Below are 25,816 nucleotides of genomic sequence, written 5' to 3'. Positions count from 1 at the left end.
AGCAGCTCTCAAATGGTGGGGCGAGGAATCCCAGCTCTCAAACGGCAGGGCAAGGAATCAAACAGTGGGGTGTAGTGGGAGTGGGACCGGAACCAGCTCAGTGTACAGCTCGGGCTACATAACTAAGGCAGCAGGAAGTATTCCAACAAGCTGATTCGTGTTATGTGTGTACACAGCAGCACAGGGCAGGAGTCAGCAAGAAGCTACTTTCATATATGGTAATGGTTAAACTACATTGCCGAATAATGGCGTAATGGGATGGGAAAGGGCATTAGAAGTATTGGGGAGAAGGCAACATTTTGAGGCAGGGTTTAGAGAAGGAGAGATGCACTGGTCTTCTCTGATGCTTAAAGTAATGGTAACCCCTATGCAACCTCAGTTCTGCCTCCCTGGGGCTGGCAAGAACCACTAGGAATGATCTCCATGCACTCCAGCTGGAGTCCCTGTGTCAGTAACTGTACTGAATAGTGGAGGAATAAGTTGGAACAGCTTAGAAGAGCTGAGATTGTGATAGGAGGAGATCTGGCTCAGAGTTTCCCCCAGGCATGATATCAAAGGAAAGAGGGGCACATGTCAGTGCAGAATCACATCAGGTGTCAGCAGCAAGGGGGGATGTATGGATTTAATGGGCAGGGGAAAATATAGGTTTACATGGCAGACCACATGCGTGTGTGCAGGGCTGTAAAAAGGTCAGAAGTAGCTCTCAAATTTGACAAATGCAGTACTTTGTAGGAGTACTTCAGTGCAGACAGCACCTGTCCACTATGACAACAAGGCAGAGAGAAATGTATTATAGGTATTGTGGGGGCCATACTCAAATTGGGCAGAGTTAAGGCTGTGAGTGTGTTTACCTTAACTTGGTTTTCAGAAGACGACGTTTTGCTGAACTCAATGTCCTGAGAGGGAGTGAGCTATTACCTGGAAGCCTTAACTCTGCATTTACAAAGGTTTTCCGCCATTTAATAAACAACAACAACAAAGAAGACACAAAGATTCTGTTTATTAGCTCCTGAAATCAGGCTCTTACCGCTGAGCTGTAGGGGAGGATCCTGGACCCGCTGCTGTAAGCCCTTCATGGTCTCCATAAGCTCCTGATGAAACTCTTCGATCACTTCATCCAGCAGCCCTGCATCCTTCAGACCTCTCCAGAATGTAAACGTGTCATCTGGGGGAGCAGCAAGCACAAGCGAATCTCAGAGCACCAGAAAAAGGCATTGGGGGGTTGAGTGACTGATACAGCACCATGTCTTATTGTGATGTAAAAGGGGCGCAAATCCAGCAAGCCTATCGAAAGGCAGGGGCTCACCCTAAACTTGGCTGTGGTGGGGATAGAGGCAGAAGCCATTCTGGTCTCTAGGCAAACGGGGATGGGGCAAAACCCAGCAAGAACAGGCATCCTGAGGCAATGGGGGAGAAGCTAAGTCGTTTGCACAGAATCGTAGAATCCTAGGGCTGGCCGAGACCTCAGGAGTCATCGAGTCAAACCCCCTGCCCAAAGCTGGACCATCCCAGCACAACTTTGTCAAGCCAGGACTTAAGCTTCTAGAGATGGAGAGTTTACCCGCTCCCTAGGGAGCCCATTCCAGTGTTTCACCACCATAGCTTTAAAGGAAAAACACACATTCCTTTTATAGTCCTCCCATTCCCCATATCAGACAGAACTGATCCTGCCCAAGAGGGCAGAGAAGTTGTGGAAGAGCCCTCTGAGTCACTTTGAACCCCGAGCCAGAGCTGAGGTAGAGCTCCCCCAGGAGTCTCTCTCACTCCTCTGCCACAATTCAGCACTGGCAACTGGATTTAGCACCACAAATCCCTGAACCAATTGGGGGTCAGATGTCATCCTCCGTGACGCTCCCTAATTCCACTGAATCAGAGAAGCATGGGAGAAAGCGTGGGACTCACACTCAGGTCCCGCTGATGGCACTGGCCAGAATTTGGGTATTCTGACACTTGGGAGCAATTTCACGCCAAGAAGATGCTTTGTGGCCACACTGCAAACACAAAGGACTTAGTCCTCTACACAAAGATCTAAAGCTATGGCAAATAAATACCATGAAGATCAGGCAGCTGAATATGGGAACACCTACAGGCAGAAACTGTTTTCCTACTCACCCTAACTTTTTTTTTTCCTTCTCCCCCTATATCCCTGTCAAACATGGAGTATGACAGGAGACATTGACAGCATCATGTCTTGTGGTTTTCCTAACTGTACCTCCAATGCTAGTGGTCCAATCGCTGGCTTCCTCACAAGTTTCTATGGTGATTGTAGCAGGAGAGCCATTTACTGCAACCAAGATTGAAAAGGAAAAGTAAACACAATAAGTCATGGCTTTTCTATTGTCTTGCCACATAGCGTCTGGTTGTCCCTGCATTATACACCCACTCAGGATTACAGGCAAGCCTGTGCAGTACACGTCTCCTCCAGCGGAAAGCCGAATAAACAGACTCTGCAGTGGGAAATAAAAAGTCACGTCTGGCCATAGTGTGAGCTTTGCTTCCCTTTCCACGCAGCTGGGCAATACACAAGTCACTATTTACGTAGCTCTTGCAAATTCTATTTGCTTCAGGGAGATTAATTTTTATTACATGAATTTTTCTATTATTATTATAAACGAGGGCTGGCAAGTAGAGTTTGTATCTGGTCTGGTAAGTGTTCAGGGCAATTACCTGGTTTGTTGCCAATCTATAGGACATGAAAGAGGCACAAAATTCATATCAGACTACCTCTGACCGGCATGTTGACAGGCCTGAAGACTGAACAGGTTCCCTCGGTGCTACAGATAATACACTTTGGGATACTGTTCTACCCTTGCTGCTTCCAGCATCTGACTGTGATCGTAACTCCGGCCAGCCACTCATATGATCTCTGCTCTCCACAGCCCTTTCTAATCTCTATGGTATTGTTACTATAGGGACAAAGGAGTCACATGTCAGTTGAGTTGCCAGGAGGATGTCAAACTGCATGCAGGAGCTGTATAACTCAAAATCTGGGCCAGAGCTCCAGTGATCATGCTCTCCTGAAAGAGAAGCACAGTTTGTAACACTCTGTAGCTTTCACTTAATTCCCTGGGGAGTTTGTTCCTTCCACGCTGCAAATCTGGGTTTTCCCATTCGTGCCAAATTCAGCCTGACACCAACAGTGTGAGAACATCCTGGTTTGCATGTTAACATCATAGACTATCTGAACAGAATTGCTCACAGCAACAAGGGTTAGAGCCATGCTGTCGGGTGGTACTACTACTGAAAGAAACCATGGGTTACACCGGTACATCACCCATAAGTCCTAGCCCAAAGCATGAGGATCAATTGTAAAATGTTCTGGGCAGAGCCAACACAGGGATGCAAAAACAATTTTTGCTTTTCTCCTCCACAGTCTTTGGTTATCAGATTTTTTTTATTTTGTAAGTTTGCAGGGGCAAAAGAATTAGCAAATATGAAGTATTTAGAAATAAGAGCACATTTCTACAGAATATTCCCTACTTATGGTAAATCAAATCTAGATCTTAAGCTCTAAACCAATGTCTTTTTTAAATTCACTTCTGTAACATTTACATGAGATCTGACAGAAATTTGTAGCAATCTGTGGCTTTCTTTAATCGGTCATCAGACAAAAGTAATAATTCAGAAACGGAGCCTTAAATGAAAATATGTAAATTATTCTGCAGGAAATCAGGTGTCACCTTTGAACCGTGAGGGCAGCTAATCAGATGCTGGCACAGAAGGATGACCAAATCACATGAGGACTGCTACATTCCTGCAGGTTATCTGGAGGCAGCTACTTTGGCTCTGCACTCTTAGTAAGCCAGGATGCAGTATGAGTAACTTTAGAACAGGGGTCTCAAAATCACTCTCTCGGGGACAGGGACAGTCCTCAAATCCTCCTAGTGGGCCAATGGGCTCTCCCCTCTGGCAGGGAGGGTCAGAGGTCTCCATGCATACCCCCCTTATTTCTTCTGAATCTGCTCGCCACCCCAAGGGTGCCTACTCCTCAGGGCCCACAGTGTAACCATGGGTAGCACAGCAGGGCTAAAGCAGCTTCTGGCCGCTACCGGCACGTCCTTTGTGGCCTGAGAGAGGCGTGTGCAGAGCCATCTTGTTCATAGGAAGGTCTGGGGTGGCCATCCTGTGCATACCTCGCTCCTCGGTTCTCAGGTTGACTTGCGGGGCCCTGGCAGGCTGGGGCTGGCAGCAGGAGTCAGGCCCCCCACACCCACAGTGGCAGTGGGAGCTGCAGGGAAGTGGAGCAATGCGGCTCTGCCACCATCTCCCAAGCTAGCACAGACTGGGGCTGGGGCGCTTTGCTTTCCACAGCCATGGTGAAGTGGAGCGAATTGGTCAGCCTGGGAGATAGCAGCGGAGGCTGCCGTGTCACTCCGCTTCCCCGCAGCTCTCATCGCTGTGGGCCCAGCCTCTGCTGCTACCTTGCGCCAGGTCCCCCCAGTAATTCCCAAGGCTGCATCCCTCAGGGGAGGGGACTGGAGGGAAGAAGTGTGATCAGGGACAGGGCAGAGCATGGGCAGGAAGAGAGAGGTTAGGGACGGAGCAGGGGCTGGACTTGGAGGAAGGGGATGGACACCTGCCCGAGGGCTGCAGGGACTCAGCTGCTAGCAGCCATGCGCAGGCCAGATTGTGGAACTGCTCAGGCTGCAGATGGCCCCCAAGCCGTGAGTTTAAGACCCCTGCTTTAGAATGAACATTCTTTTTACAGAACACCAAAGAGCCTTCCTTCCTGCCAGCGACTGCTCTGCCATGCGGCGTTACAATGGATGCTTCTGCAGAGCTCCAACATGAGACCTAGCAACAGCGGGAGGGAAGAAGTGAAGGAGGAAAAAGTAGCAAAAGGAAATAGTAATTAAACTCTGATTCTGAAGAGCCCCAGTAGTGAGGGCTGTGGAAAACACTAGACATACCATCTGCAGAGGCAGGAGTGAGAGGAATATACTCTGTTGACGTCTGGCTGGTTAAAGACACTCTCGCTCCGGTCAGGTCAATTTTAGTGCTTCGGCAGGTGTTTGAGCAGACCTTGGTATGCTGGTAGAAATCCAACTCTCCAGAGTCCATGATCTTCCTGCAGCACAAAGAACAAGCATGAGGACACGCGTGTATCAGTCTGGCACAGACACAGTGAGGCAGAGCGCTGGAAAACAGCTCCTGTGCTGCAGGATTTATCTGCATTTCAAACCTCTCCAAACCCTGCACGAATCAATTCTGCACTTTAGCTTCCTGCCCTTCTTTCCCCTTACATTTAAGACTATTCCAATCAGCTTCGTGGGTGCTGCTGCAGCCTCACACTTTTAGTTCCCATCCCCTAAAGATCAGAGGGGCTGGCAGAGGTGATGGGCCAAGAGCGAGTTGCTTCTCTTTTCTCCCTATTATCCGATTCTGGAGGGAACATTAAATTAACCAAATCAGTGGTCCATAAATGAAAGTGTGAGTGAGAGAAACGTGTACTTTGATAGGTAAAGAGGGGGGAAATATCAACAAGACAAGCATTTAATCCCCTTCTATACAGCCCTTACATGTGAGTTAACTATACCACTCACTGGAGGTGAGTAACGTGCTAATACATTGTGAACAGGGCAAAACTGAGCCAGAATATCCACATTCGAGCCAAGACAGAGACCTAGGAGTGTGGTTTCTGAACATGGTTTGAACCTACAGGCTGAGCAAGGCACATTAGAAGCTGGTTTGACCACAAATGGGTCTGAACTGTGATGAACACAAGACTGCTGAAAGGCCTGTGTAGATGGGGCCTTAATGTACAAATGTTTGGATGGAGAAGCCATTGACTAGCCTGTCCAAGCAGGCCTTTTGTGAGAAATGGAATGGGTGAGGAGCGCTGTGTGGCCAAGTGTTTGCCCCAGATACTCTGTCTGCTCTACAAGGAAAAAGTTACAAAGCACTAAAGATGAAGAAGGGAAACATGGACTCTTCAGGGTGAAGGGCACTATGCTGCAGTTTCTTTCATTCAGTCCTTCAGTGCAGATGGCTACATTGGCAAAGCGAAGCGAAGTGAAGGCAGGACCTAGGGAGCCTGCAAGGTAGATAAAAACAGATTTAATTTTAAGGCTCCCATACTGCCTAACAGAAAGCACCTTGTGGAATGAGCACAGTAATGTATATGAAAGGAAAACCCATGAAAGCAAGTGTGACAGCAGGTTATTAAAATCAGGAAGTGGCTATTATCCAAGTAGAATAAGGTTCGAGGAAGCAGCAGCAGATTTGAATTCCAAACGGCACATACACCTTAGTGCACACCTGCTTCTGCTGGTGATTGATTAGGTGTGTGAAAATTCTGCAAGCACACTGACAGAATCTATGAGTATGTGCACACAGATGAGAGGCCAGGCTGAAACCCACTCCAAGTCAGGCCCTTGGAACAGGATTTCCTCACTGATCATCATGCAGTAGCGACTCCTCTCCAAATCTGGTAGATAGCAGAGAGGACAAATTCCCATAGCTCAAAGAATGTAAATATGCCTCAAGCAGGAGGTCTAAATATACCTAAGCAGTTCTAATCGAGGCCAAAAGAAACAGGATGCAGCATGAGCTCTTACAGGAACAGACGGCTGTAAACAACACTGAAAGGCTGAAAATACCTAGGAAGATCAAAAAGAGAATCTTGCTGGGGAAATAAGTCTGAGATTTATGGAGAACCAGGGTCAAGCATACAGAGTTCTCTGACTACTGCCTGACTGCTCTGTGGATGGGTTATTTAGCAGATAATATGCTCAGCTAAGGGAAGGAGAGGAAATGGAAATCAAGTCACAATGGGCTGTTTTGACAAACTTCAGGCTGAGTTATCAAACAGGAGGAGGAGCAGGAGAAGGACAAGGTCAGGTCTTACTCTGATCCGACCTGTCATCACAGAACCTCTCTGGAGAATGGCACAGAGAGAAGCTCAAACTAACCATGAAATAGCAGAAAGCTGGTTTCCCCTTTGTACTCCCTCCATCTACCCCACATCCTGGAGATCCTCCCTGGGTGTAAAAAAGGCTGCCTGCAGCTCCTTTTGAAATAAGGCATCTCGACTCAACTAAAGGACATTGCCACAGTGGCACAGATGGTCTCTCCACCCACAGGGACTAAACACGCTGCCTCTACAGTACACACAACCTCTGCTGACTAGAGACAACATCTTGAATGGCTGTTGCTTCTAGGCTACTAGGCTGGCCCTCCCACATCTTTTGTAAAACAGGTTTTGTTCCTCCGAAGATCTGCCTGGCCAAAACACGGGTGTATGGAGTTGCAGCGAACCCAGGGGTAAAAGCTGATTAACCATATTATGAGAGCAGTTTGTGTTACTGCCGGAGCTGAGTGGGTGGGACAGTGTTGCTATGAAAAGACTGTGGAGCCCATGACGATTCCAAGATAAGAAAGGATTTCTTTTTTGTTTCTGGCTACAGATGAAGAAACAAGTGGACTTCGGTCAGACAGACGTTGAAAGCTTGTGGTCTGGGAGATCATAAAAGGAATTCCTGTAGTCCAAGTCAGAGAAGAGGAAGGTACACGTAAGGATTTTGGGGAAGAAAAAATAGACATAACACAGCAGAGGGCGTGTCCACGTACGGACAAATCAATCTCGTACTGCAGGGACTGTGGCTTCAGCAGGTGGAACTTTCTCCCGGTCAGCAATGAAGTGATGCTCTGGAAGGGCAGTTGGGGCCACAGAGCGCTCCCAAGTTCTGCCTTTCAGAAGAGATGTAAATAGCCCGGCCTGGTAACTTGTGGGTGATTAAGATCTCACGACACTATTTGTGAGAGGAGATGTGGTTTTCATTCTTGTCAAGGTCCAGATAAGAAGCTAATGTTTTGCCTTTCCAAATGTCCCCTGCATTTCTGTGGAGGAGCCTGCACTACCCTGCCTTGGCAATAAATACCAATGTCTGCCTAAAAGCAAACCCAGGCCTGACTCAAGTCTGGTGCACATAAGCATGCAGGCAAGGCCCGAGAGGAAGGAATGTTTTGAATAACAATGCAGATTAAGCATGGTACAGCGAGACCACAGGACGAGCAACCTTGTACTGGTACGTCTGTTTCTGATAAGCAAAAAATTACAGATGCAGCCATGAAACTGTCAACTACGCGTATAGCGGCAACATCCCGAGTGACAGGTTGTACTCCAAATGGGGTACTGGGCATTTTACGTATCCTACACAATATGTAATCAATTGGTAAATATTATTAGAACCACCAAGTCTTGTTTTGCTATAAAATGGGCTTAGTAAGAACAATGGAGGGAGGGAATGGGCAGGATTGACACACAGGTCCTGCTCGATGTAACTAGAAGTAAACAGGCCCTTCACACCGGTGACCCAGTGCATGGCGTTCCATTGTGTGGGAAGAAAGAGCCATGACCTCCTGCCTGGTACTGTAGGTAGCATACGGGTGAAGTGTAAGTGAATTAAGCTTTATTATTGTATTACAGTAGATCTTCTATTGATTGCTTTAGAATTTATAGTATTTATGGTTTAAATTGTATAGTAATTGTTTTTAAGGCTTGTAAAACTTAAACAACTGTATTAATTGCTTAAAGCTTGCAATAAACAAGAACGTGGTTAAGTAGCCCTGGAGTGTCCTGATTTCCCTAGGAGCTAAAATAAATCGAACCACGTGACAATTTCCAACTGGATAGTGTATTTTCTTCACTTCCTGTTCTAAAACTGTTAAGTGCTATTGTCGTGTGGTTGTTAAACAACTGCCATGCACTACCCTAGAAGCAGCTGCAGATCACATGGTGGCCCTGAGACTATAACAGGTAAGTGACAGTCCCTAATTTCTTAACCACCTCTGCCTACCTGCAACAAAGAAAACGCTTATAGAAAACGGATCACTAGATGGATGGACAGGTATTGGGACAAATTTTCACTGTATTCAGGGCACATACTCAGTTGCTCAACAGCTGTATCAGAGCATATAGAATATCCTCCTGGATTCTTCCAGAAAGAAGAAACCAAGGCCATCCATGACACATACAAGCAAACAAAGGCACTAACCTGAGCATGATCCCATTCATCCGGATTGCTCGTTTCCAGTCCTTCAAGGTTGACTTGCCAGCCAAGTGGACAAACTCTTTGGGACTAATTAAATGGTCATCGTACTGCAAAGGGGAGAAATACAACATGGTATAATGCAGCAGGAAATGCAGACTGGTTCCACGTAAGGACAGGCATAGGTTATGCCAGGATGCATACACTATATCTAGCACTCTACCCAGTGACAGAGTGGAACAACCCTGATGACGAAGTTTTAACAGTATTGTTAAAACCAAAGCTGGGCTCCTACCAAAACTCCTGATCTGAAACCCTCCAAATTTTGGAGAAGTGTGATTGGACTTGTGGGTTAGGTCCCTCTCTAGTGAAAATCACTCACTAGGATATTGTGTTTACACTAAAATAGATCGTAAGAGAAGCAAAGAGCCTGAACTTTAGCAGAAATTGGTTACAAATTCTTCTAGCGCTGTATGTACCACAAAGCATCAGACAGGAAGGTCATACAAGACCCTTTTAATGTGATTTGTGCAAAATATACCTAGCATTATAGTGTGCTGCTCCATACCACCACTGTTTTATTTAGCTCTCATCTGCTCTCACTATCAAGCAGATTAGTGAGATAAACAAATTGTTCCCAACCACCAGTTGGTATCCAGTTTTCTGAGCAGCACGTTGCCCTGTGGTCAACCCCTCCAAGTGCTCCAACTATGACTTGACCAGAAGAGTTGCAAAGATCCAGCCTCTTGGCCACTCATTCTTTGGCCTCTGCAGAGTTCATCAACAAGGATAATTAATGGCAACTGCAGCAGTCACTTGTATGATGTGGACATTTGTCCCACTGGAAACTAGACAGACAACCAGCTTATTTCCTATTGAATAGCCATGCGAACCCGACATTTTCCCCTCATTACAGGTGGTTTGAATGGGTGACATAGGATTTTGTACCCCATTATCCATCTTCTAAGCTCTACAGTTGTCCTTTAATAAAGCTTCTATGGGGAATTCGAAAAATATGGATTTGCTACCCCTAGGTCCCATTTCATTCCCTCCTATGCTAACAAGTACATCTGATATTCCCAACTGCTGTATGACACGAACATTTCCTTATAACAGGAACCAGAGTCAAGTACAATGAAGAAGCTAGTATCTGGTGGTAGCAGGCACAACTGATCTGTGCCAGTCTCTACTGTTTGCCTTCGAGAGAAAGAGAAAGAGACATGGAAAGATCCATCTTTCCAAGAGGAGGGGGAGAAAGCCATCTCGTCAAATACCCTCTGGCAGCATGGCCTGAAAGCACACATTACTTAAGGAACAGATTATTGTTTACCCTTGATGCCTGTGTTACCATGAAACGTGTTCTGGGAATTAAAAGTGCCCCCTACTCTACCACTCATGAAGAGTTTTTTCACCCTCCAGTCACCTTAGTGAAAAGAGTGGAAACAGGTCAATGCCATCATTACTAAGAAGGTTTGCATCACTGTATCAATTTCCCTTAAACTAATAATGATAAAGGGAGTGTCTACATTTTAGAAAACTGCTCAAAGGCAGAGCCAGACTGAAGTTGAAGTGCCAGACAGAGCTGCTCAGTTTTCCTCTGAAGCACTAAGACACATAATGGACAACAAATGGTACTCAAAATAGTGTCTTCCTTCTTTCAAGGAGAAAGAAGATCACAACACAATTCTAACAGAGCCCTGCTTCCTCACACAACTAGAACCCGCATACGAGTGGTGTTCAGCAAACAGGTAGCATGCACCAGACAGATTCATAGCAATGGTAACTGGAATGTTGGATTTCATTAGCTTCTGTGGTGTTTAATCTCCTTTCTGGGCAAGGAGGTCAACCTAAACACACACAGGTGTGGTCCTTCCTTATGGACTTTCAGAGGACTCTGTAGCCTCACCTGGACACATTTCACATTAATGCCAGGGCATACGAACTTTCTCCATATCAGGTTGGCTTTACTATCTCCGCAGGTGATAGGGTAAACAATCTCAGCTTCCAAGCTGTCCTCCTCTTCAGCCATCTTCACTTCTCACAGGGAACGAGGGGCAGGGTCAAAAAGAAAATAAGTTACAACTACTGATTATCATCAAAGGTTAAAGGCATTTTGGGACAGAGTGGTAAAAAGAGAAGCCAGGGTACAAAAAGAGAAGCCACGCAGGAAAATTAGACTTTTCAGACAAATTTTTAGCCAGCCTTCAATACCAAGCAACCAGCTGATCTCAGGCAAAATGAGTGCATGCCTATTTTTGAAGGCCCATAAAAGTCAGTGTCTGTGACTGAACATTTGATTCTTTATGTGAATGAAGAAAAATTGGAGACAGATGATATAGCCACACACATTATTAAGGTGTAACTGTCTATTTTAAAGGTAGGTGGGTATTCCACAGTGCCCAAAGGAGGGCTTATAAGCAGGTAACCCTGTCTTCTGCAAAATTAAACCCTTGCAAGCCCAGTCGATGAGTATCTCCTACCTGCCTGCACTGGAGTGAAGCCACTGCAACAAGAAGCACAGGAACATCCCAAGAGCATCAGTGTCCAAGCCTGAGCATCAATGCTTTATTACAGGGATCAGGGAGTCACTATTTTTATTACTAGAATAAGTTCATTAAACTTAATCTAAATAATGAAGGGGATGGCAAACCCCAGAGAGACTTTCCGAACTAAACTGATTAATGACACTGCATCCCAATTGGCAGAGAGAGTTACAATTTTGAGGCATGAATTCAGTCACAGGCATGCACTCTGTGTACCATGGTCCCTTTACTTGTAAATAGAAAATCTGATCCCATGGCTGAACTACGGCCAAAACACATCAGGTATATCTATACTCCCCACTCTTGCACAAAAAATATGCAAATGAGGCAAAGCGTGGAATATCATAGTGCCTCATTTGCATCATTAATGAGGCTCTTTTTTTTTTTAGCAAAAAACCCCACTTGCGCAAAAACAGAGTCTCATTAATGATGCAAATGAGGCATGGCGATATTCCACGCTTTGCCTCATTTGCATATTTTTGCACTAGAGGGGGCAGTGTAGAAAAAGCCATCGTTGCAGATTTAATGGGGAATAAACTCAAGCAATCCCACTTTAAAGCAAAAGAGGGCAGCAGAGTGCTACAAAACATACACCCACTCCTCCTTGTCACATGTAGTTAAGAGGCAGAATTGTGACTCGACTGTTCTGTTTCCTTGAGTAAATGACAGCTACAGTGATGCCTGCAGGAAATGTGTGAAACAGCCTGCCTGCTCTGGAAGGAGGCTCTTGGACTCTCGCTGGCAGTAGGGTGTACTCCCAGACAGCTGAGCCAGGCAGATCTGCAGCACTCAAACCCCCAAGGAGCAGGACTGCCGAGGCTGCAAAGTTGGTATGAGAAAGGTTGCAATAAAGGCCAATGCAGTACACCGAACCTACCTAAGACAGCTTCTTTCAGATGTGTGGAAGCCGTGAAGGCAGCAGCGGCAGCAGCTGCTGCATTTTCTGTCTCAAGGGTGTCTTCATTTAGGTCGCCACTGGTAAAAGAGTTGGAGATGAAAAATTAAGCAATTTAGAGGTCTCATTCCCATTGCATAGAATCAGAGCTGGAAGAGACCTCAGAAGGTCAAGTCCAGCCCCCTGCTCTAGGCAGGACCAATCCCAACTAAATCAACCCAGCCAGGGCTTTGTCAAGCCGAGACTTAAACACCTCTAGGGATGGAGACTCCACTACTCCCCTAGGGAACCCATTCCAGTGCTTCACCACCCTCCTAGTGAAATAGTTTTTCCTACTATCCAACCTGGACCTCTCCCACCACAACTTGAGCCCATTGTTCCTTGTTCTGCCATCTGTCACTACTGAGAACAGCCTCTCTCCATCCTCTTTGGAACCCCCCTTCAGGAAGTTGAAGGCTGCTATCAAATCCCCCCTCCCTCTTCTCTTCTGCAGACTAAATAGACCCAACTCCCTCAGCCTCTCCTCATAGGTCATATGCTCCAGCCCCCTAATCATTTTGGTTGCTGTCCGCTGGATCCTCTCCAATGCGTCCACATCCTTTTTTGTAGTGAGGGGCCCAGAACTGGACACAGTACTCCAGATGTGGCCTCACCAGAGCCAAATAAAGGGGAATAATGACATCTCTGGATCTTCTGGCAATGCTCCTCTTAATGCAACCTAATATGCCATTAGCCTTCTTGGCTACAAGGGCACACTGTTGACTCATATCCAGCTTCTCATCCACTGTAACCCCCAGGTCCTTTTCTGCAGAACTACTACTTAGCTGGTTGGTCCCCAGCCTGTAACAATGCTTGGGATTCTTCCGTCCCAAGTGCAGGACTCCGCACTTGTCCTTGTTGAACCTCATCAGATTTCTTGTGGCCCAATCCTCCAATTTGTCTAAGTCACTCTGGACACTATCTCTGCCCTCAAGCGTAACTACCTCTCCCCCTAGCTTAGTGTCATCCGCAGACTTGCTGAGGGTGCAATCCATCGCCTCATCCAGGTCATTAATAAAGATATTGAACAAAACCGGTCCTAGAACCAGACCTTGGGGCACTCCGCTAGAAACCGACCGCCATCCTGACATCGAGCCATTGATCACTACCTGCTGGGCCCGGCCTTCTAGCCATCTTTCTATCCATCTTACTGTTCATTTATCCAATCCACATTCCCTTAACTTGTTGGCAAGAATATTGTGGGAGACAGTATCAAAAGCCTTGCTAAAGTCAAAGTATATCACATCCACTGACTTTCCCACATCCACAGAGCCAGTTACCTCATCATAGAAGCTAATCAGATTGGTCAGGCATGACTTGCCCTTTGTGAATCCATGCTGACTATTCCTAATCACTTTCCTCTCTTCCAAGTGCCTCAAAATGGATTCCTTTTCTAAATAGTTGCTAACCTGTTTTTTACCCACCAAGGGCTGTCCATCTTCATCCCATCTTGCGTTACTTAGCGCATTAGTCCGGGTGCCCACTTTGTGCATGAATACAGAGGCAAAGAAAGCATTGAGTACTTCAGCTTTCCCCATATCATCTGTCACTAGGTTACCTCCTTCATCCAGTATGGGTCCCACACCCTCTCTGATCACCTTTTTCTTGTTAACATGCCTGTAGAAACCTTTCTTGTTATCCTTCACATCCTTAGCCAGTCGCAATTCCATTTGCGCTTTCGCCTTCCTGATAACACCCCGGCATTCTCGAGCTATACATTTAAACTCCTCCCTGGTCATTTGTCCAAGTTTCCACTTTTTGTAAGCTTCCTTTTTGTGCTTAAGTTCACCAAGGATTTCCCCTGTAAGCCAATCCAGTCTCCTACCATGTTTGCCTCTCTTGCTACGCATCGGGATGGTTTCTTTCTATGCCTTCAATAAGGCTTCTTTAAAATACTGCCAGCTGTCCTGGACTCCTTTCCCCTTCATGTTAGCATCCCAGAGGATTCTGCCCATCAGATCTCTGAGGGAGTCAAAATCTGCTTTTTTGAAGTCCAAAGTGTGTATTTTACTACTCTCTTTTCTTCCTTTGGTCAGGATCCTGAAATCTACCATCTCATGATCACTGCTTCCCAGGTTGTCACCCACCTCTACTTCCCCTATTAGTTCCTCCCTGTTTGTGAGTAGAAGGTCAAGCTGCACACGGCCCCTACTTGGATCCTTCAGCACTTGTACCAAGAAGTTATCCCTAACATTCTCCAAAAACTTCCTGGATTGCCTGTGTACTGCTGTATTGGTTTCCCAACAGATGTCAGGGTGATTAAAGTCTCCTACGAGAACCAGGGCCTGCGATTTGGAAGCTTCTCTCAGTTGTCCGAAGAAAGCCTCCTCTACCTCATCCACCTGATTCGGAGGCCTGTAGCAGACACCAATCACAACATCTCTGCTGCTGTTTGCTCCTTTAAACTTAAACCATAGACGCTCAACAGGTTTTTATCCCTCTTTATACTGGAGTTCAGAGCAATCATAGTGCTCTCTTACATCGTGCAACTCCTCCTCCTTTTCTCCCCTGCCTGTCCTTCCTGAACAGTCTATACCCTTCCATGACAGCGCTCCAGTCATACGAGTCATCCCACCAAGTCTCTGTTATCCCAATTAAATCATATTTCTTGGACTGGGCCAGGGCCTCCACTTCTTCCTGTTTGTTGCCCAGGCTTCTCGCATTAGTGTACAAACACCTCAGATAACCAGTTGATCGCCCTATATTCTCCATTCGAATCAGGGGTCCTCCCTTTGTTGCCTGTGCCTCTGCATTTCTCCCCAGTATCCGACTTTCCCTCTCCCCTCAGGGTTTTGGTCACCGTCCCCCGACAAACCTAGTTTAAAGCCCTCCTCACTAGGTTTGCAAGCCTGCCCGCGAAGATGCTCCTTCCTCTCTTGGTTAGGTGGATCCCATCTCTTCCTAACAATCCTTGTGCCCGGAACAGAGTCCCATGGTCGAAGAAATTTCTTACATCTGGAGCAAGCCCTGCTTCAAAGGTCTCATGTAATAAATATTGCTGTAAGCGAAAGATGTCCCTGTAACCCCTAAAAATGCAGATCTTTTTAGGGTTCATTAGAAAAACCTAAGTTAACTTTTCTTCACTTAATTACAAAATTTTAGCCTGGTGCTGCTAACTCCAATCCTGTAAAACAACACATGCATGACCCCTGTACTGCAATTTCTTAATGGGCTCAGAGGAAGTTGGCTATATCCCTCTACCAGCACAATGGAAATCAAATACAGATGCTTGCCAGTCACTGACAGGCTTTTAAAAGATTCCTAAAGGAAGCAATTGGCCAACAATCCTCAGGTGGCGAGGGGATGGACCAGATGACCCAACAAGTCTCATTTTTCCAGATCTAATTTCTTTGGAATAAGACCCAAGAGGGCTGGAAAAAGAGTACAGTATTTCAATAAAGCTCCCCTCCCTCCCCAACCAATATGGGTTAGGCAAAACAAGGAGGAAAAATTAACAGACTTTGCCTGGAGGCAGGATTCTAGAACCTTTATTTCTGAATTGGAGTCAGTCTTAATGACTTTGGAAAAATGTGGCAGCAGCATGGGGTGGCATGTCAAAAGGATCCAGTGTGATCAGCACCTAAAGTAGCAGATCACTGAGAATCAATATACAGACATTTGGCATGTCACTGTACCCCCGTGAACTTGCTCAATGTTAAAAGCTACCAGTTCATATTGAAAGGGAGAAGGGAAAAAATAAATTATACAGGATTTCTAACACATTATGGAAAACTTTGCTTAAGCATGTTTTAAACTGGGCTGTAACTAGTTCTGCCACCTGATGAATGAGAAAAAATACATTCTATCAAGTGCCTAATGTTTCATCTCAAGGGAAGAATAAGTCTCCACAGACTCTAAACTGGAGTCTGAGCCTGTCCATGTTGATAGATGAAGGGAGGGCTTGAATCCATTCATCCAGTGAGCACAGAAAGATCAAAGCATGAATTTCTGCCATAATTGTTTTAAATTAAGTTTCTGGATCTTACGGTTTCAAGAACAATTCTGCTAATGTGACTCAAACGCAAGCCAAGGAAATGCTGCTTCCCTAATCGGGACCTAAACAGCTCTCGTGCCTCTGCTGCTCAGTAACTTTGGGAAAACTTCAGAGTGAAATAAATAAAGCCCTGACCAATTTCCCTGCTTGTTTTGAGAATCTTGCCATACAACTGTCAAGGGCCATGTCAGTGTCACACGGCTGCTGCTGGGGAATGGATTATGCAGCAGCAGCAGCAGCAGCTGCAGCAACAGATGCTAAACTTGTAGGGTGGGCGGCTCCAGAAAATGGAGGCCTGAGGTAGGAGTACTAAGGCTTCCAATAACCAACAGGCTTTAGAGGAACAAAAACAAAACAAAATAGGAAGCTCCTCCTCCACTCCAACAATAAGAGGGAGGTATCTCATCCATTATTCACTAACCAAAGGCTGTTATAGAACATGCCACCTCCAAGGAGGAACTGGGGTCAGCACCCTGGTAGAAATCCCACCTTGCTGCTGCAGGAGGAGGCTTCTAACTGAAGTGTTCCCTCTGGATCTCACTAGTGGGGCTACCCCTCCTCTTGCCGTGTCCTGGCACACAAGTGAGTCAAACTATGGATTGCATGATTGTTAAACATGGTGAAGACAGGTCTGGATAGAGAATGAGGAAGTGCATGTGCATGTGCATACTGAAAAGGGAACCCTCATACATTCTACTTAAAGAAAAAACGGCCTAAAACAAACCTGACAGTTATGGTTTTAGAACACAGTATTCACACGGGTGATATGCAGAATTTACCTTACAATGCACATCAGTTTCTGGGGATAAATCTCCAGACCTACACAGTATCTCAAATGTCATTTCTTCTCTTCCTCACTCCTCTCAGTCACTTAGAGCAGAAATCAAAATAGGAGCGGCTAACTGCAGCTAACACCTTGCTCTCTGTACCTGAAATACCTGTACTTACTGCAATGATAGAAGTCAGAACCCATTCTAGGTTTCAGTTTGCTTATGTAGCACTAGAGGTTTCAGTTTTCTCATGGAGGCACACATTTAATTCTCACTACAGGATATACAGGCCTTGTCTACACTAAGGAATTTTGTAGACAAAATGCAGCTTTTGTTAACAAAGCAGTGAATGTATGCACATGTGTTATGTACACACGAGACACACATGGTTTTCTGTGCAAAATGTATCAACAAAATTCAGAGTAGACACCACTCTTGACTTTATCACTCTGCTTAGCCGTTAGGTGTTCCAAAATGTCCAATCTGACCATTCTGATCACCAATTTGAACGCCACTGCTCTGCAGCCAAGTAAACAACCATGCACCCCTCCTTGTTAAAAGCTCTGAGAATTTTTGAAATTCCATTTCCTATGGGCTCGGTGTGGAGAAGTCTCATCGCATCTTCCAAAGCGACCATGGCGGGTAAATGCACTATGTGCTTACTCTCCGGGATCACTGCAGAGCTGTTGGTCTGATCAGACGCTGCCCGTACAGTCCTTTACGCTTTCTGGGAGCCCTCAGTTTCCCCTTCTCTCCAGCCCCTCGGGCAACTTTAGAAATAACAGATTGGCACACACAGAGTTCTGAAAGTCTGCCCCTCCCCGGCACCTCCTTTCCCAGCAAGTGTCCGTGGGTGTGCACACATGCATGTGTGCACGTGTTCTTTCTTGTGCAATAAAAGCAAAGTGTTGAACAGTAACTCATATTTGTCTCCTACAAATTGAGATAATAGGCACTATTAGTACATACACATGGGCTGCATCTAGACTGGCAAGTTTTTCCGCAAAAGCATGCGGAAAAGCTTGCCAGCTGTCTGCACTGGCCGCTTGATTATGTGCAAAAGCACTGACGTTCTACTGTCCAAAATCAGTGCTTCTTGCGCAAATGCTTTGACGTTCACGTTCGGGCAAATGCCCTTTTCCGGAAATGCTTTTGCACAAAAGGGCCAGAGTAGACAGCTGAAAACTGTTTTGCACAAAAAAGCCCTGATGGCAAAAATGGTGATCGGGGCTTTCTTGCGCAAAATCGCATCTAGATTGGCACGGACGCTTTTCCGCAAAAAGTGCTTTTGCGGAAAAGCGTCTGTGCCAATCTAGACGCTCTTTTCCGCAAATGCTTTTAACGGAAAAACTTTTCCGTTAAAAGCATTTGCAGAAAATCATGCCAGTCTAGACGTAGCCAGGTAGCACAATGATTTACTTACTGGAATGTAAGGCCCCAAACGTCATCATTGCTTCCGAAGAAAACTACATGTGATGTAATACTGTGGCACCAATCAGACATATACATTACTAGCTCTCATTTTCAAAGTGTTGCCTCAAAGCCTCCCTGGTTGGAATTGCCGCCTCTGATAGCCCCACTCTCTGCCTGCTCAAAATCAGCAGTCAAACGGTCTGCCACAATACTCCTGAGCTAACCTTTCAACCTAAGCTGCATAGAGTATGCAACATACAACACACAGGACGTGGGAACATTATCCTCTAACCTGCCATAAAGACATCACCAGCACAACTTTAATCTGTCAGGCACATTCCATGGTCATTTGGCATCTGCTCAGTCTGTCGTTGAGTCACTCTGCACCACTGTCCAAGTTTCCCATCTAAGGTTTCATGAGCCATAGCTGTAACAGTTACACTGGATTTCCCAGGATCACAATGGGCCTTTCAACATCCTCACTGTAGCCTTCTGGCCCAAAAAGAAAGTCCCTTCATATATACAGGCAAATGTTACGGAAGAGGTGTGCATCATGCACCTCCCCAGACCACCCTAGTTTAATGTCAGTAAAACACCCAGGGTGATCCTAAAGCACCTTTAACTTCATGGAGAAATACCCCTTCCTATTGATGTACTCTGTTGCAGGGTATTGTGGTGCCAAAATTGGAATGTGTGCCATCTATTGCCCCTCCATGGTTAGGGAAAGCCATTTCTGAAAAGCTATCCACTATGTTACCAATTCCCACTTTCTATTTTACCGCATTTCTCACAAAGATGTTTGCTGTGCATCATGGCAAGGGCTGTTGAAAACATGCCACCAAAGAAAGCTGGAATCCCATTGCATGCTGGGTAAGAAAGCAATGCATCATGGCACACTGAGCAAAGTCCCACGATGCTCCATGATCTGCTCCATCTTCCCACAACACCTCGTGACACAAGTGGTTGAGCTGGCCTGCAGGATGGATACCCATTGTGAATCTCACACACTGCCCTGCCGATGACAGTACCTCACTTGTGTAAGCCCCTTGCAAATAGTGGGAGCAAGTGCAAATGTGGCATACTGATTTTTATTATAGCAATTTTTGAGTGTCAACATCACTTTTGGCCACAACACTCTGTAGTATAGACAAGGTCTAATTTCTTCCTGGTTTCTATTCTGCCACTGAAAATGTTTGATTAAAGATCTGTTAACAAGCCAACCAACCCATGAATACAGATCAGCACATTATAGCATCCCTGAGTTCCCCAGAGCACAGGCTGCCTGGCCTCCTACAAGTTACATACATACAGTACAAGGACAAGCTACTACAGCCACAGGCAGACAGCTAATTAAAGACAATATATCAAAGTGTTCTACTTCCTGCCTTGTATTAATATCCCTCCCCAACTTTCAGTGCTTACTAAGGGAAGGAGATACAGACAACTGATTCTGCATGACTTCCCTATCCTCCCTGATAGTCCCTGGCTTGCATCAGCTTCATCTCTGTGTACATGCAAAATAGACTATTTAAATAGAAGAACTTTTAAAAATACACACCAATGGGAAATATATTTAGGCTACCGTAAAGTGTAAATATTTCTTCTTTACACTCCTGGGATGCCACTGCAATCTTAGCCAGCACATAACACTGATTTTATATATGTTAATCTTGCACAGTAGATTCCCATGCAAGGAAGCAAGGGCATGCTGGCAGCATCTACAAACTTATATGAGCTCTGGATATCAGTCTGCACGGCCATCTCTACTGGATTTGAAAGGTGTGCATTTGGGTTTTCTGGCAAAGAGGCCCAGTCTAATTACTACAGCACATTCTCTCCACTTCTTTCTAAAGTTCTGGGGTGAGGAAGAGGAAATGACAGTTAACTTTCTGGACACATCAGCAGTTTCACTCTGTATAAACTGGGTGTCTGAAGCAAAAGTTTATGGAGGATGTAAATCTAAAATCTGGCCTGTTCTGATAAAGAGGGAGAGGATCAAAGTGACCGACTGACTCAGTGATTAATAGGCTGCTTACATAAAACAGGGCTAGGCTACCCAGGAAAGACGAGTTCAGGAGCTACCAGTTTTTCCCTTCTAATTTCTCAGTAAGCCCTGGTTTACATTAGGGGGCTATTTCAAAATAACGGGGGTAATAATAATAATAATAATAGCCACAATGCCAAGCCCATTATTTCGAAATAACGGGCTAGTTATTGCAAAATCTGTACTCCTGCTTTTCTTAGGGATTAATGCTTAATACTCCATTTCAAAAAAGTTATTTTGAAATAGCAGTAGTGTGGATGCCCTACTGCTATTTTGGAATAACTACTCCCCAGAGTAATTCAAAATAATTACTCTCCGGTGCTTCCTGGGCCTCTAAGTCAAGGTACTGTGTCCACAATAACGAAGCCTGTCTCAGACTAATTTCAAGGCTTCCCCGTAGTGATACACCTTCTCATAGAGCTGGAAGGGACCTTGAGAGGTCATTGAGTCCAGGCCCCTGCTGTCATGGCAGGACCAAGTACCAAGACAGGCTATTTCAAATTTAGTTATTTTGAAATAATTTCCTAGTGTAGACATGCCCTAAATGACTGTAGGTCAGATCTACAGTCGAGAAATTGCTCTCCTTCCAGCCACAAGACAAGTATCTTGTTCACAACAGAGCAGGGGCAGCTGTAATGTGGAGATGGGAGATCTTGTGTGGGAAGCATTTCAGAATCATGAGGTAGGTGAACACTCTCCTAGGATTCCAGAGTTACTGCTTTGGACAAGTAACAGTATGGGAGAGGATGAGATAGGCTACTCTGATACGCAGGTTCCACTGTGTAGAAATAATTAAATAGTCAGTGGAGTAGAGAACTACACAAAAATGAGGACACTAGCTAAGCAGAAATTAAAAAGTGCAGTCACAAGAGTAAAACCCCTGAAAGAAGCATGGAGACTACTTAAAAACACCAGAAGACAGGCTCACACTAATGAATACCCTAAATTAAAAAAAAAGACACCAGCAAGACCAAAATAATGCTACTCACTAAACACAAAAGAGTAATGGGAGGCCACTAGATGCAAAATGCACCCTTTAAAATTTGGGATTCAGATTCTAATGAAGATAGGAAGAGGTACAGACCCTGGCTTACTGAATTCTAAAAATATAATAAAGATAAGCCAAGAAGAAATCTGAGAAGCAACCTGCCAAATACAGGATAGATCTCACAGCTCCGGCACCCTTGGGAACTGACCAGTCCCAAATGAGGGAATTTGCCAGACCCGGGAAGTCCCCTGCCACTGATTCCCCAGCCTGCCACCCTTCAGTGCTGCCAGCTCTGTTGCCCCAGCTGACTCCCTGGCCTCCAAACCCACTGACTCTCATCCTGCCAGCTCTCAGCCCCACCTGGACCACAGCATGCACCGCTCTACCCCCCAAAAAAAGCTCTCATGGCCATGCACAAAGGTGCTCTGGTGTCAATTAAAAGGGGCCCAGGGCAACTCCCCACTTTGTCCCCACTGTCAGCGGGCCTGCCTAAGACAGAAATCAGCTCCTGTACCAGATGACTAGAAGGTGGCTAACGTAATGCTGATTTTTGTAAAAGGACACCAGAGGGGATCCTGGAAATTACAGGCTGGTAAACCTAACTTCAATGCTGGCAAATTGGCAGAAAGTACAATAAAGAACAGAATTATCAGGCACACAAAAAAACGTGATTTACTGGGGCCGAAGAGTCAACACAACTTCTGTAAAGGGAAATCATGCTTCACCAATCTATCAGAAGTCTCTGAGGGTATGTCTACACTACAAGGGTATGTCTACACTACAATGTTAGTTCGAATTTAAATCGAACTAGCGGAGCGCTTAGTTCGAACTAGGAAAACCTCATTTTACGAGGATTAAGCCTAGTTCGAACTTACTAGTTCGAATTAAGGGGTGTGTAGCCCCTTAATTCGAACTAGTGGGAGGCTAGCCCTCCCCAGGTTTCCCTTGTGGCCACTCTGGCCAACACCAGGGAAACTCTATTGCCCCCCCTCCCGGCCCCGGACCCCTTAAAGGGGCCCGGGCTGGCTACGGTGCCTGTGCCAGGTGCAAGCCTGCCAGCACCCAGCCAGCAGACCCTGCACCTGACACGGCACAGAGCCACCCACCCGATGTCCCCCAGCTCACCCCCTCTTCCCGGGACCAGGCTGGCGGCTCCCAGGAGCTTCCCCGGGACCGCAAGAGGCGGGCACCTTCCTGGGCTAGTGCAGACATCGTGGACTTCGTCCACGATCTCCGCACTAGGCACAGGAAAGTGGCCGGCTAGGGCAGGAGAGCTGCCAGCCTGGCCACCCAGGAGCAGATGTGCATGAAAATCAAGGGGGTCCAGTGAGACCCCCGACCCTGAGCCCTGAGCTTACAATGGCCGTACTGGGTCAGACCAAAGGTCCATCTAGCCCAGTAGCCTGTCTGCCGACAGCGGCCAACCCTAGGGACCCTGGAGGGGATGGACCGAAGACAGTGACCAAGCCATTTGTCTCGTGCCATCCCTCTCCAGCCTTCCACTAACTTTGGGCAGGGACACCACTCCTACCCCCTGGCTAAGACTACTCCATGGACCCAACCTCCATGACTTGATCTCACTTCCCTTTGAACTCTGTTCTAGTTGTAGCCTTCACAGCCTCCTGCAGCAAGGAGTTCCATAGGTTAACTATTTGCTTTGTGAAGAACAACAACTTTCTCTTACTAGTTTGAAGCCTGCTACCCATTCCTTTCCTTTGGTGTCCTCTAGTCCTTCTTTATGGGAACTCAGGAAGAACTTTTCTGAATGCACCCTCTCCACCCAACCCCTGCTTTTAGAGACCTCTATCCTGTCCCCGCTCCATCTCCTCTTTTCTAAGCTGAACAGTCCCAGTCTCTTTAGCCTCTCTTCATCTGGGACCTGTTCCCAACCCCTGATCATTGTAGTTGCCCTCCCCTCTTCCAGCCTTTCTCTTCCCCTCTCCCACCTCCTTTTCCCAGTCTCCCCCAGTTTTGTTCAATAAAGACAGAGTCAATGTTGGAAGAAACGTTATCTTTATTTTGTACATCAGGAAGGGGGGCTAGGGAAGGGTAAGTGGAAGGAGGTGAGGGAGGAATGGGGCACGAGCCCCCGATGGGGAGGACTGGGCTGGCTCTGCGGGTGGAAGCTCTCCTGTAGCCCCCCAATTGTCCCCTGTCCCCAGATGGCAGCCTGCGGCAAGTGCAGCCGGGCTGATGGCCGAGTGCTGTGATGTGCCCAGTGTGGGCATTCCGGGCACTCCAAGCCAGGACTGCTTTGCAAGCGGGGCACCCCTGAGAACTGTCTGTCCGGGGTGGGGGTCGGGTCCCTTTAAGCGCAGCCCTCGGCTAGCCTGAGACAGCATCTCCACGCTCTAAGTCCTCCTCTGATGCTCTGCCGGCACTGCTTCCGGCCATCCTTAAGCCCTGTTCAGGGTCCACTCAATGTGGACATGCTAATTCGAATTAGCAAAACGCTAATTCGAACTAGTTTTTAGTTCTAGACGCGTTAGTTCGAATTAGCTTAGTTCAAATTAACTAATTCGAACTAAGTTAGTTCGAACTAACTCTTTAGTGTAGACATACCCTGAGGGAATCAACAAGCATGTGGCTATGGGTACGACAGTCAATATAATGTACCTGGATTTTCAGAAATCCTTTAAAAGGCTCTTAAGCAAACTAAGTAGCCATAGGGTAAGAGAAAATCCTCTCAAGGACTGATGGAACGATAAGGCACCATGGGTAGGAATGGAGACAGGTGAACAGTGGGGTCCTCAGGGATCCATATTTGGAGCATGTTTAATACAGAAAAGAGGAAATACTTTTTCACAGTGCACAACTAACCTCTGGAACTCTCTGACATAGGATGCTGTGTTGTCCAAAAGTATAACTGGCTTCAAAACAGCTGGATAAGTTTGTGGAAGATGGGTCCATCTGTGGCTATTAACCTAAATGATCAGGAATGCAACCTGGTGCTCAAAGCACCCCTAAGCAGGAGTGGAAGACAGGGGTGAATTGCTCCACAATTGCCCTGTTCTGTACTCTCCTTCTGAAGGTCTGCTATGGGCTACTGTCAGAGATGAAATACTGGACAAGATGGACCATTGTCTGATCCAGTATAGCAACTCTTGGGACATGATCCTGGTCATGTCATTAAGTTGATATGAATTCACTCCCAGGTGAGTGCCCTAACCATCAAGCAATAAAGTCATTCTCAGGCTTTCCCTGGCCCTACTGTTAATACTTTATACTCCGTGGAATAGCTTCAAGAGGAGAGAGCCACATCAGAATATCCTATATCTTGGTGGATAGGCCACTCTCCTATAATGTGGGAGATCCAGGTTCACATCTCTTCTTCACATCAGGTAGAGGGAGGAATGAAAGCAGGTCTCTCATATTGTAAGAAAATGGCTTGACCATTTATAAACAGTGCACAGCTCATCCTTCCCACCAAAAATTTTATTCACCCAGTCAGCCTGACAACCTACATCAACAATTCACTGGCCCGAATCATTTATGTGCCTCATTTCCCCTTCATTATCAAAGTGTAAATGGTTTTCTCGAAGGGACTCACCTGCCTGGTATATAGTCTCTCACCTTTTATAACATATACATGAACAGGTCACTTTGCTTTGCCATTCTTCCTGCAGAACATGCATATTCTGTCTCTGTTGCACTGTCATATTCATGCTCAGCATGAAGGGCTGTATTAAAATCAAGTGATGCTCTGAGCCCCACCCACCTATATATTTTACTTGCAAGGAAGTGCTGTGCTTTTCTAAAGTCTTGCTAAGCATATTGCAAGCCTGCAAACTTGCCAAGTTGGAACTGCAAATGCTAAGCTGACACATACGGGCTGTGTCTACACTGGGCCACTTATTCCGGAAAATCAGCCGCTTTTCTGGAATAAGCTGTGAGCTGTCTACACTGGCCCTTGAATTTCCGGAAAAGCAACAATGATCTACTGTACAAAATCAGCAGCTATTCCGGAAAAACTATTCTGCTCCCGCTCGGGCATAAGTCCTTATTCTGGAACGCTGTTCCGGAAAAGGGCCAGTGTAGACAGCCCAGTAGTCTTTTCTGGAAAAAAGCCCCGATCGCGAAAATGGCAATCGGGGCTATTTTCCGGAAAAATGCGTCTACATTGGCCACAGACGCTTTTCC

The 25,816-nt window shown here is 46.2% G+C and overlaps 1 protein-coding gene across 10 annotated transcripts in view; it reads right to left on the bottom strand.

Annotated features, from left to right (window-relative positions):
• GMEB2 (glucocorticoid modulatory element binding protein 2) overlaps nucleotides 1-25,816 on the bottom strand; it is a 50,863-nt gene that overhangs the window by 2,605 nt on the left and 22,442 nt on the right. For 3 of the 10 annotated variants that reach the window (XM_075900936.2, XM_025189347.3, XM_075900934.2), the window contains 7 exons: nucleotides 12,411-12,508; nucleotides 11,471-11,493; nucleotides 10,897-11,019; nucleotides 8,997-9,100; nucleotides 4,911-5,068; nucleotides 2,213-2,284; nucleotides 1,028-1,165 (listed from right to left, as the gene is read on the bottom strand). In XM_075900936.2, coding sequence (XP_075757051.2) covers nucleotides 1,028-1,165; nucleotides 2,213-2,284; nucleotides 4,911-5,068; nucleotides 8,997-9,100; nucleotides 10,897-11,019; nucleotides 11,471-11,493; nucleotides 12,411-12,508 — 716 coding nt within the window. Of the gene's footprint in view, nucleotides 1-1,027; nucleotides 1,166-2,212; nucleotides 2,285-4,910; nucleotides 5,069-8,996; nucleotides 9,101-10,896; nucleotides 11,025-11,470; nucleotides 11,554-12,410; nucleotides 12,509-25,816 lie in introns of all 10 variants that reach the window. The other 7 variants (XM_075900937.2, XM_075900935.2, XM_075900939.2 and 4 more) reach the window with 4 other exon arrangements.

This window comes from Pelodiscus sinensis, chromosome 17 (assembly GCF_052426305.1).
Source record: "Pelodiscus sinensis isolate ZL-2025 chromosome 17, ASM5242630v1, whole genome shotgun sequence".
NCBI classification, from domain to species: Eukaryota; Metazoa; Chordata; order Testudines; family Trionychidae; genus Pelodiscus; species Pelodiscus sinensis.
The sequence above is the reverse complement of the archived record's forward strand: the minus strand, read 5'-3'. Positions and strand labels throughout refer to the sequence as shown.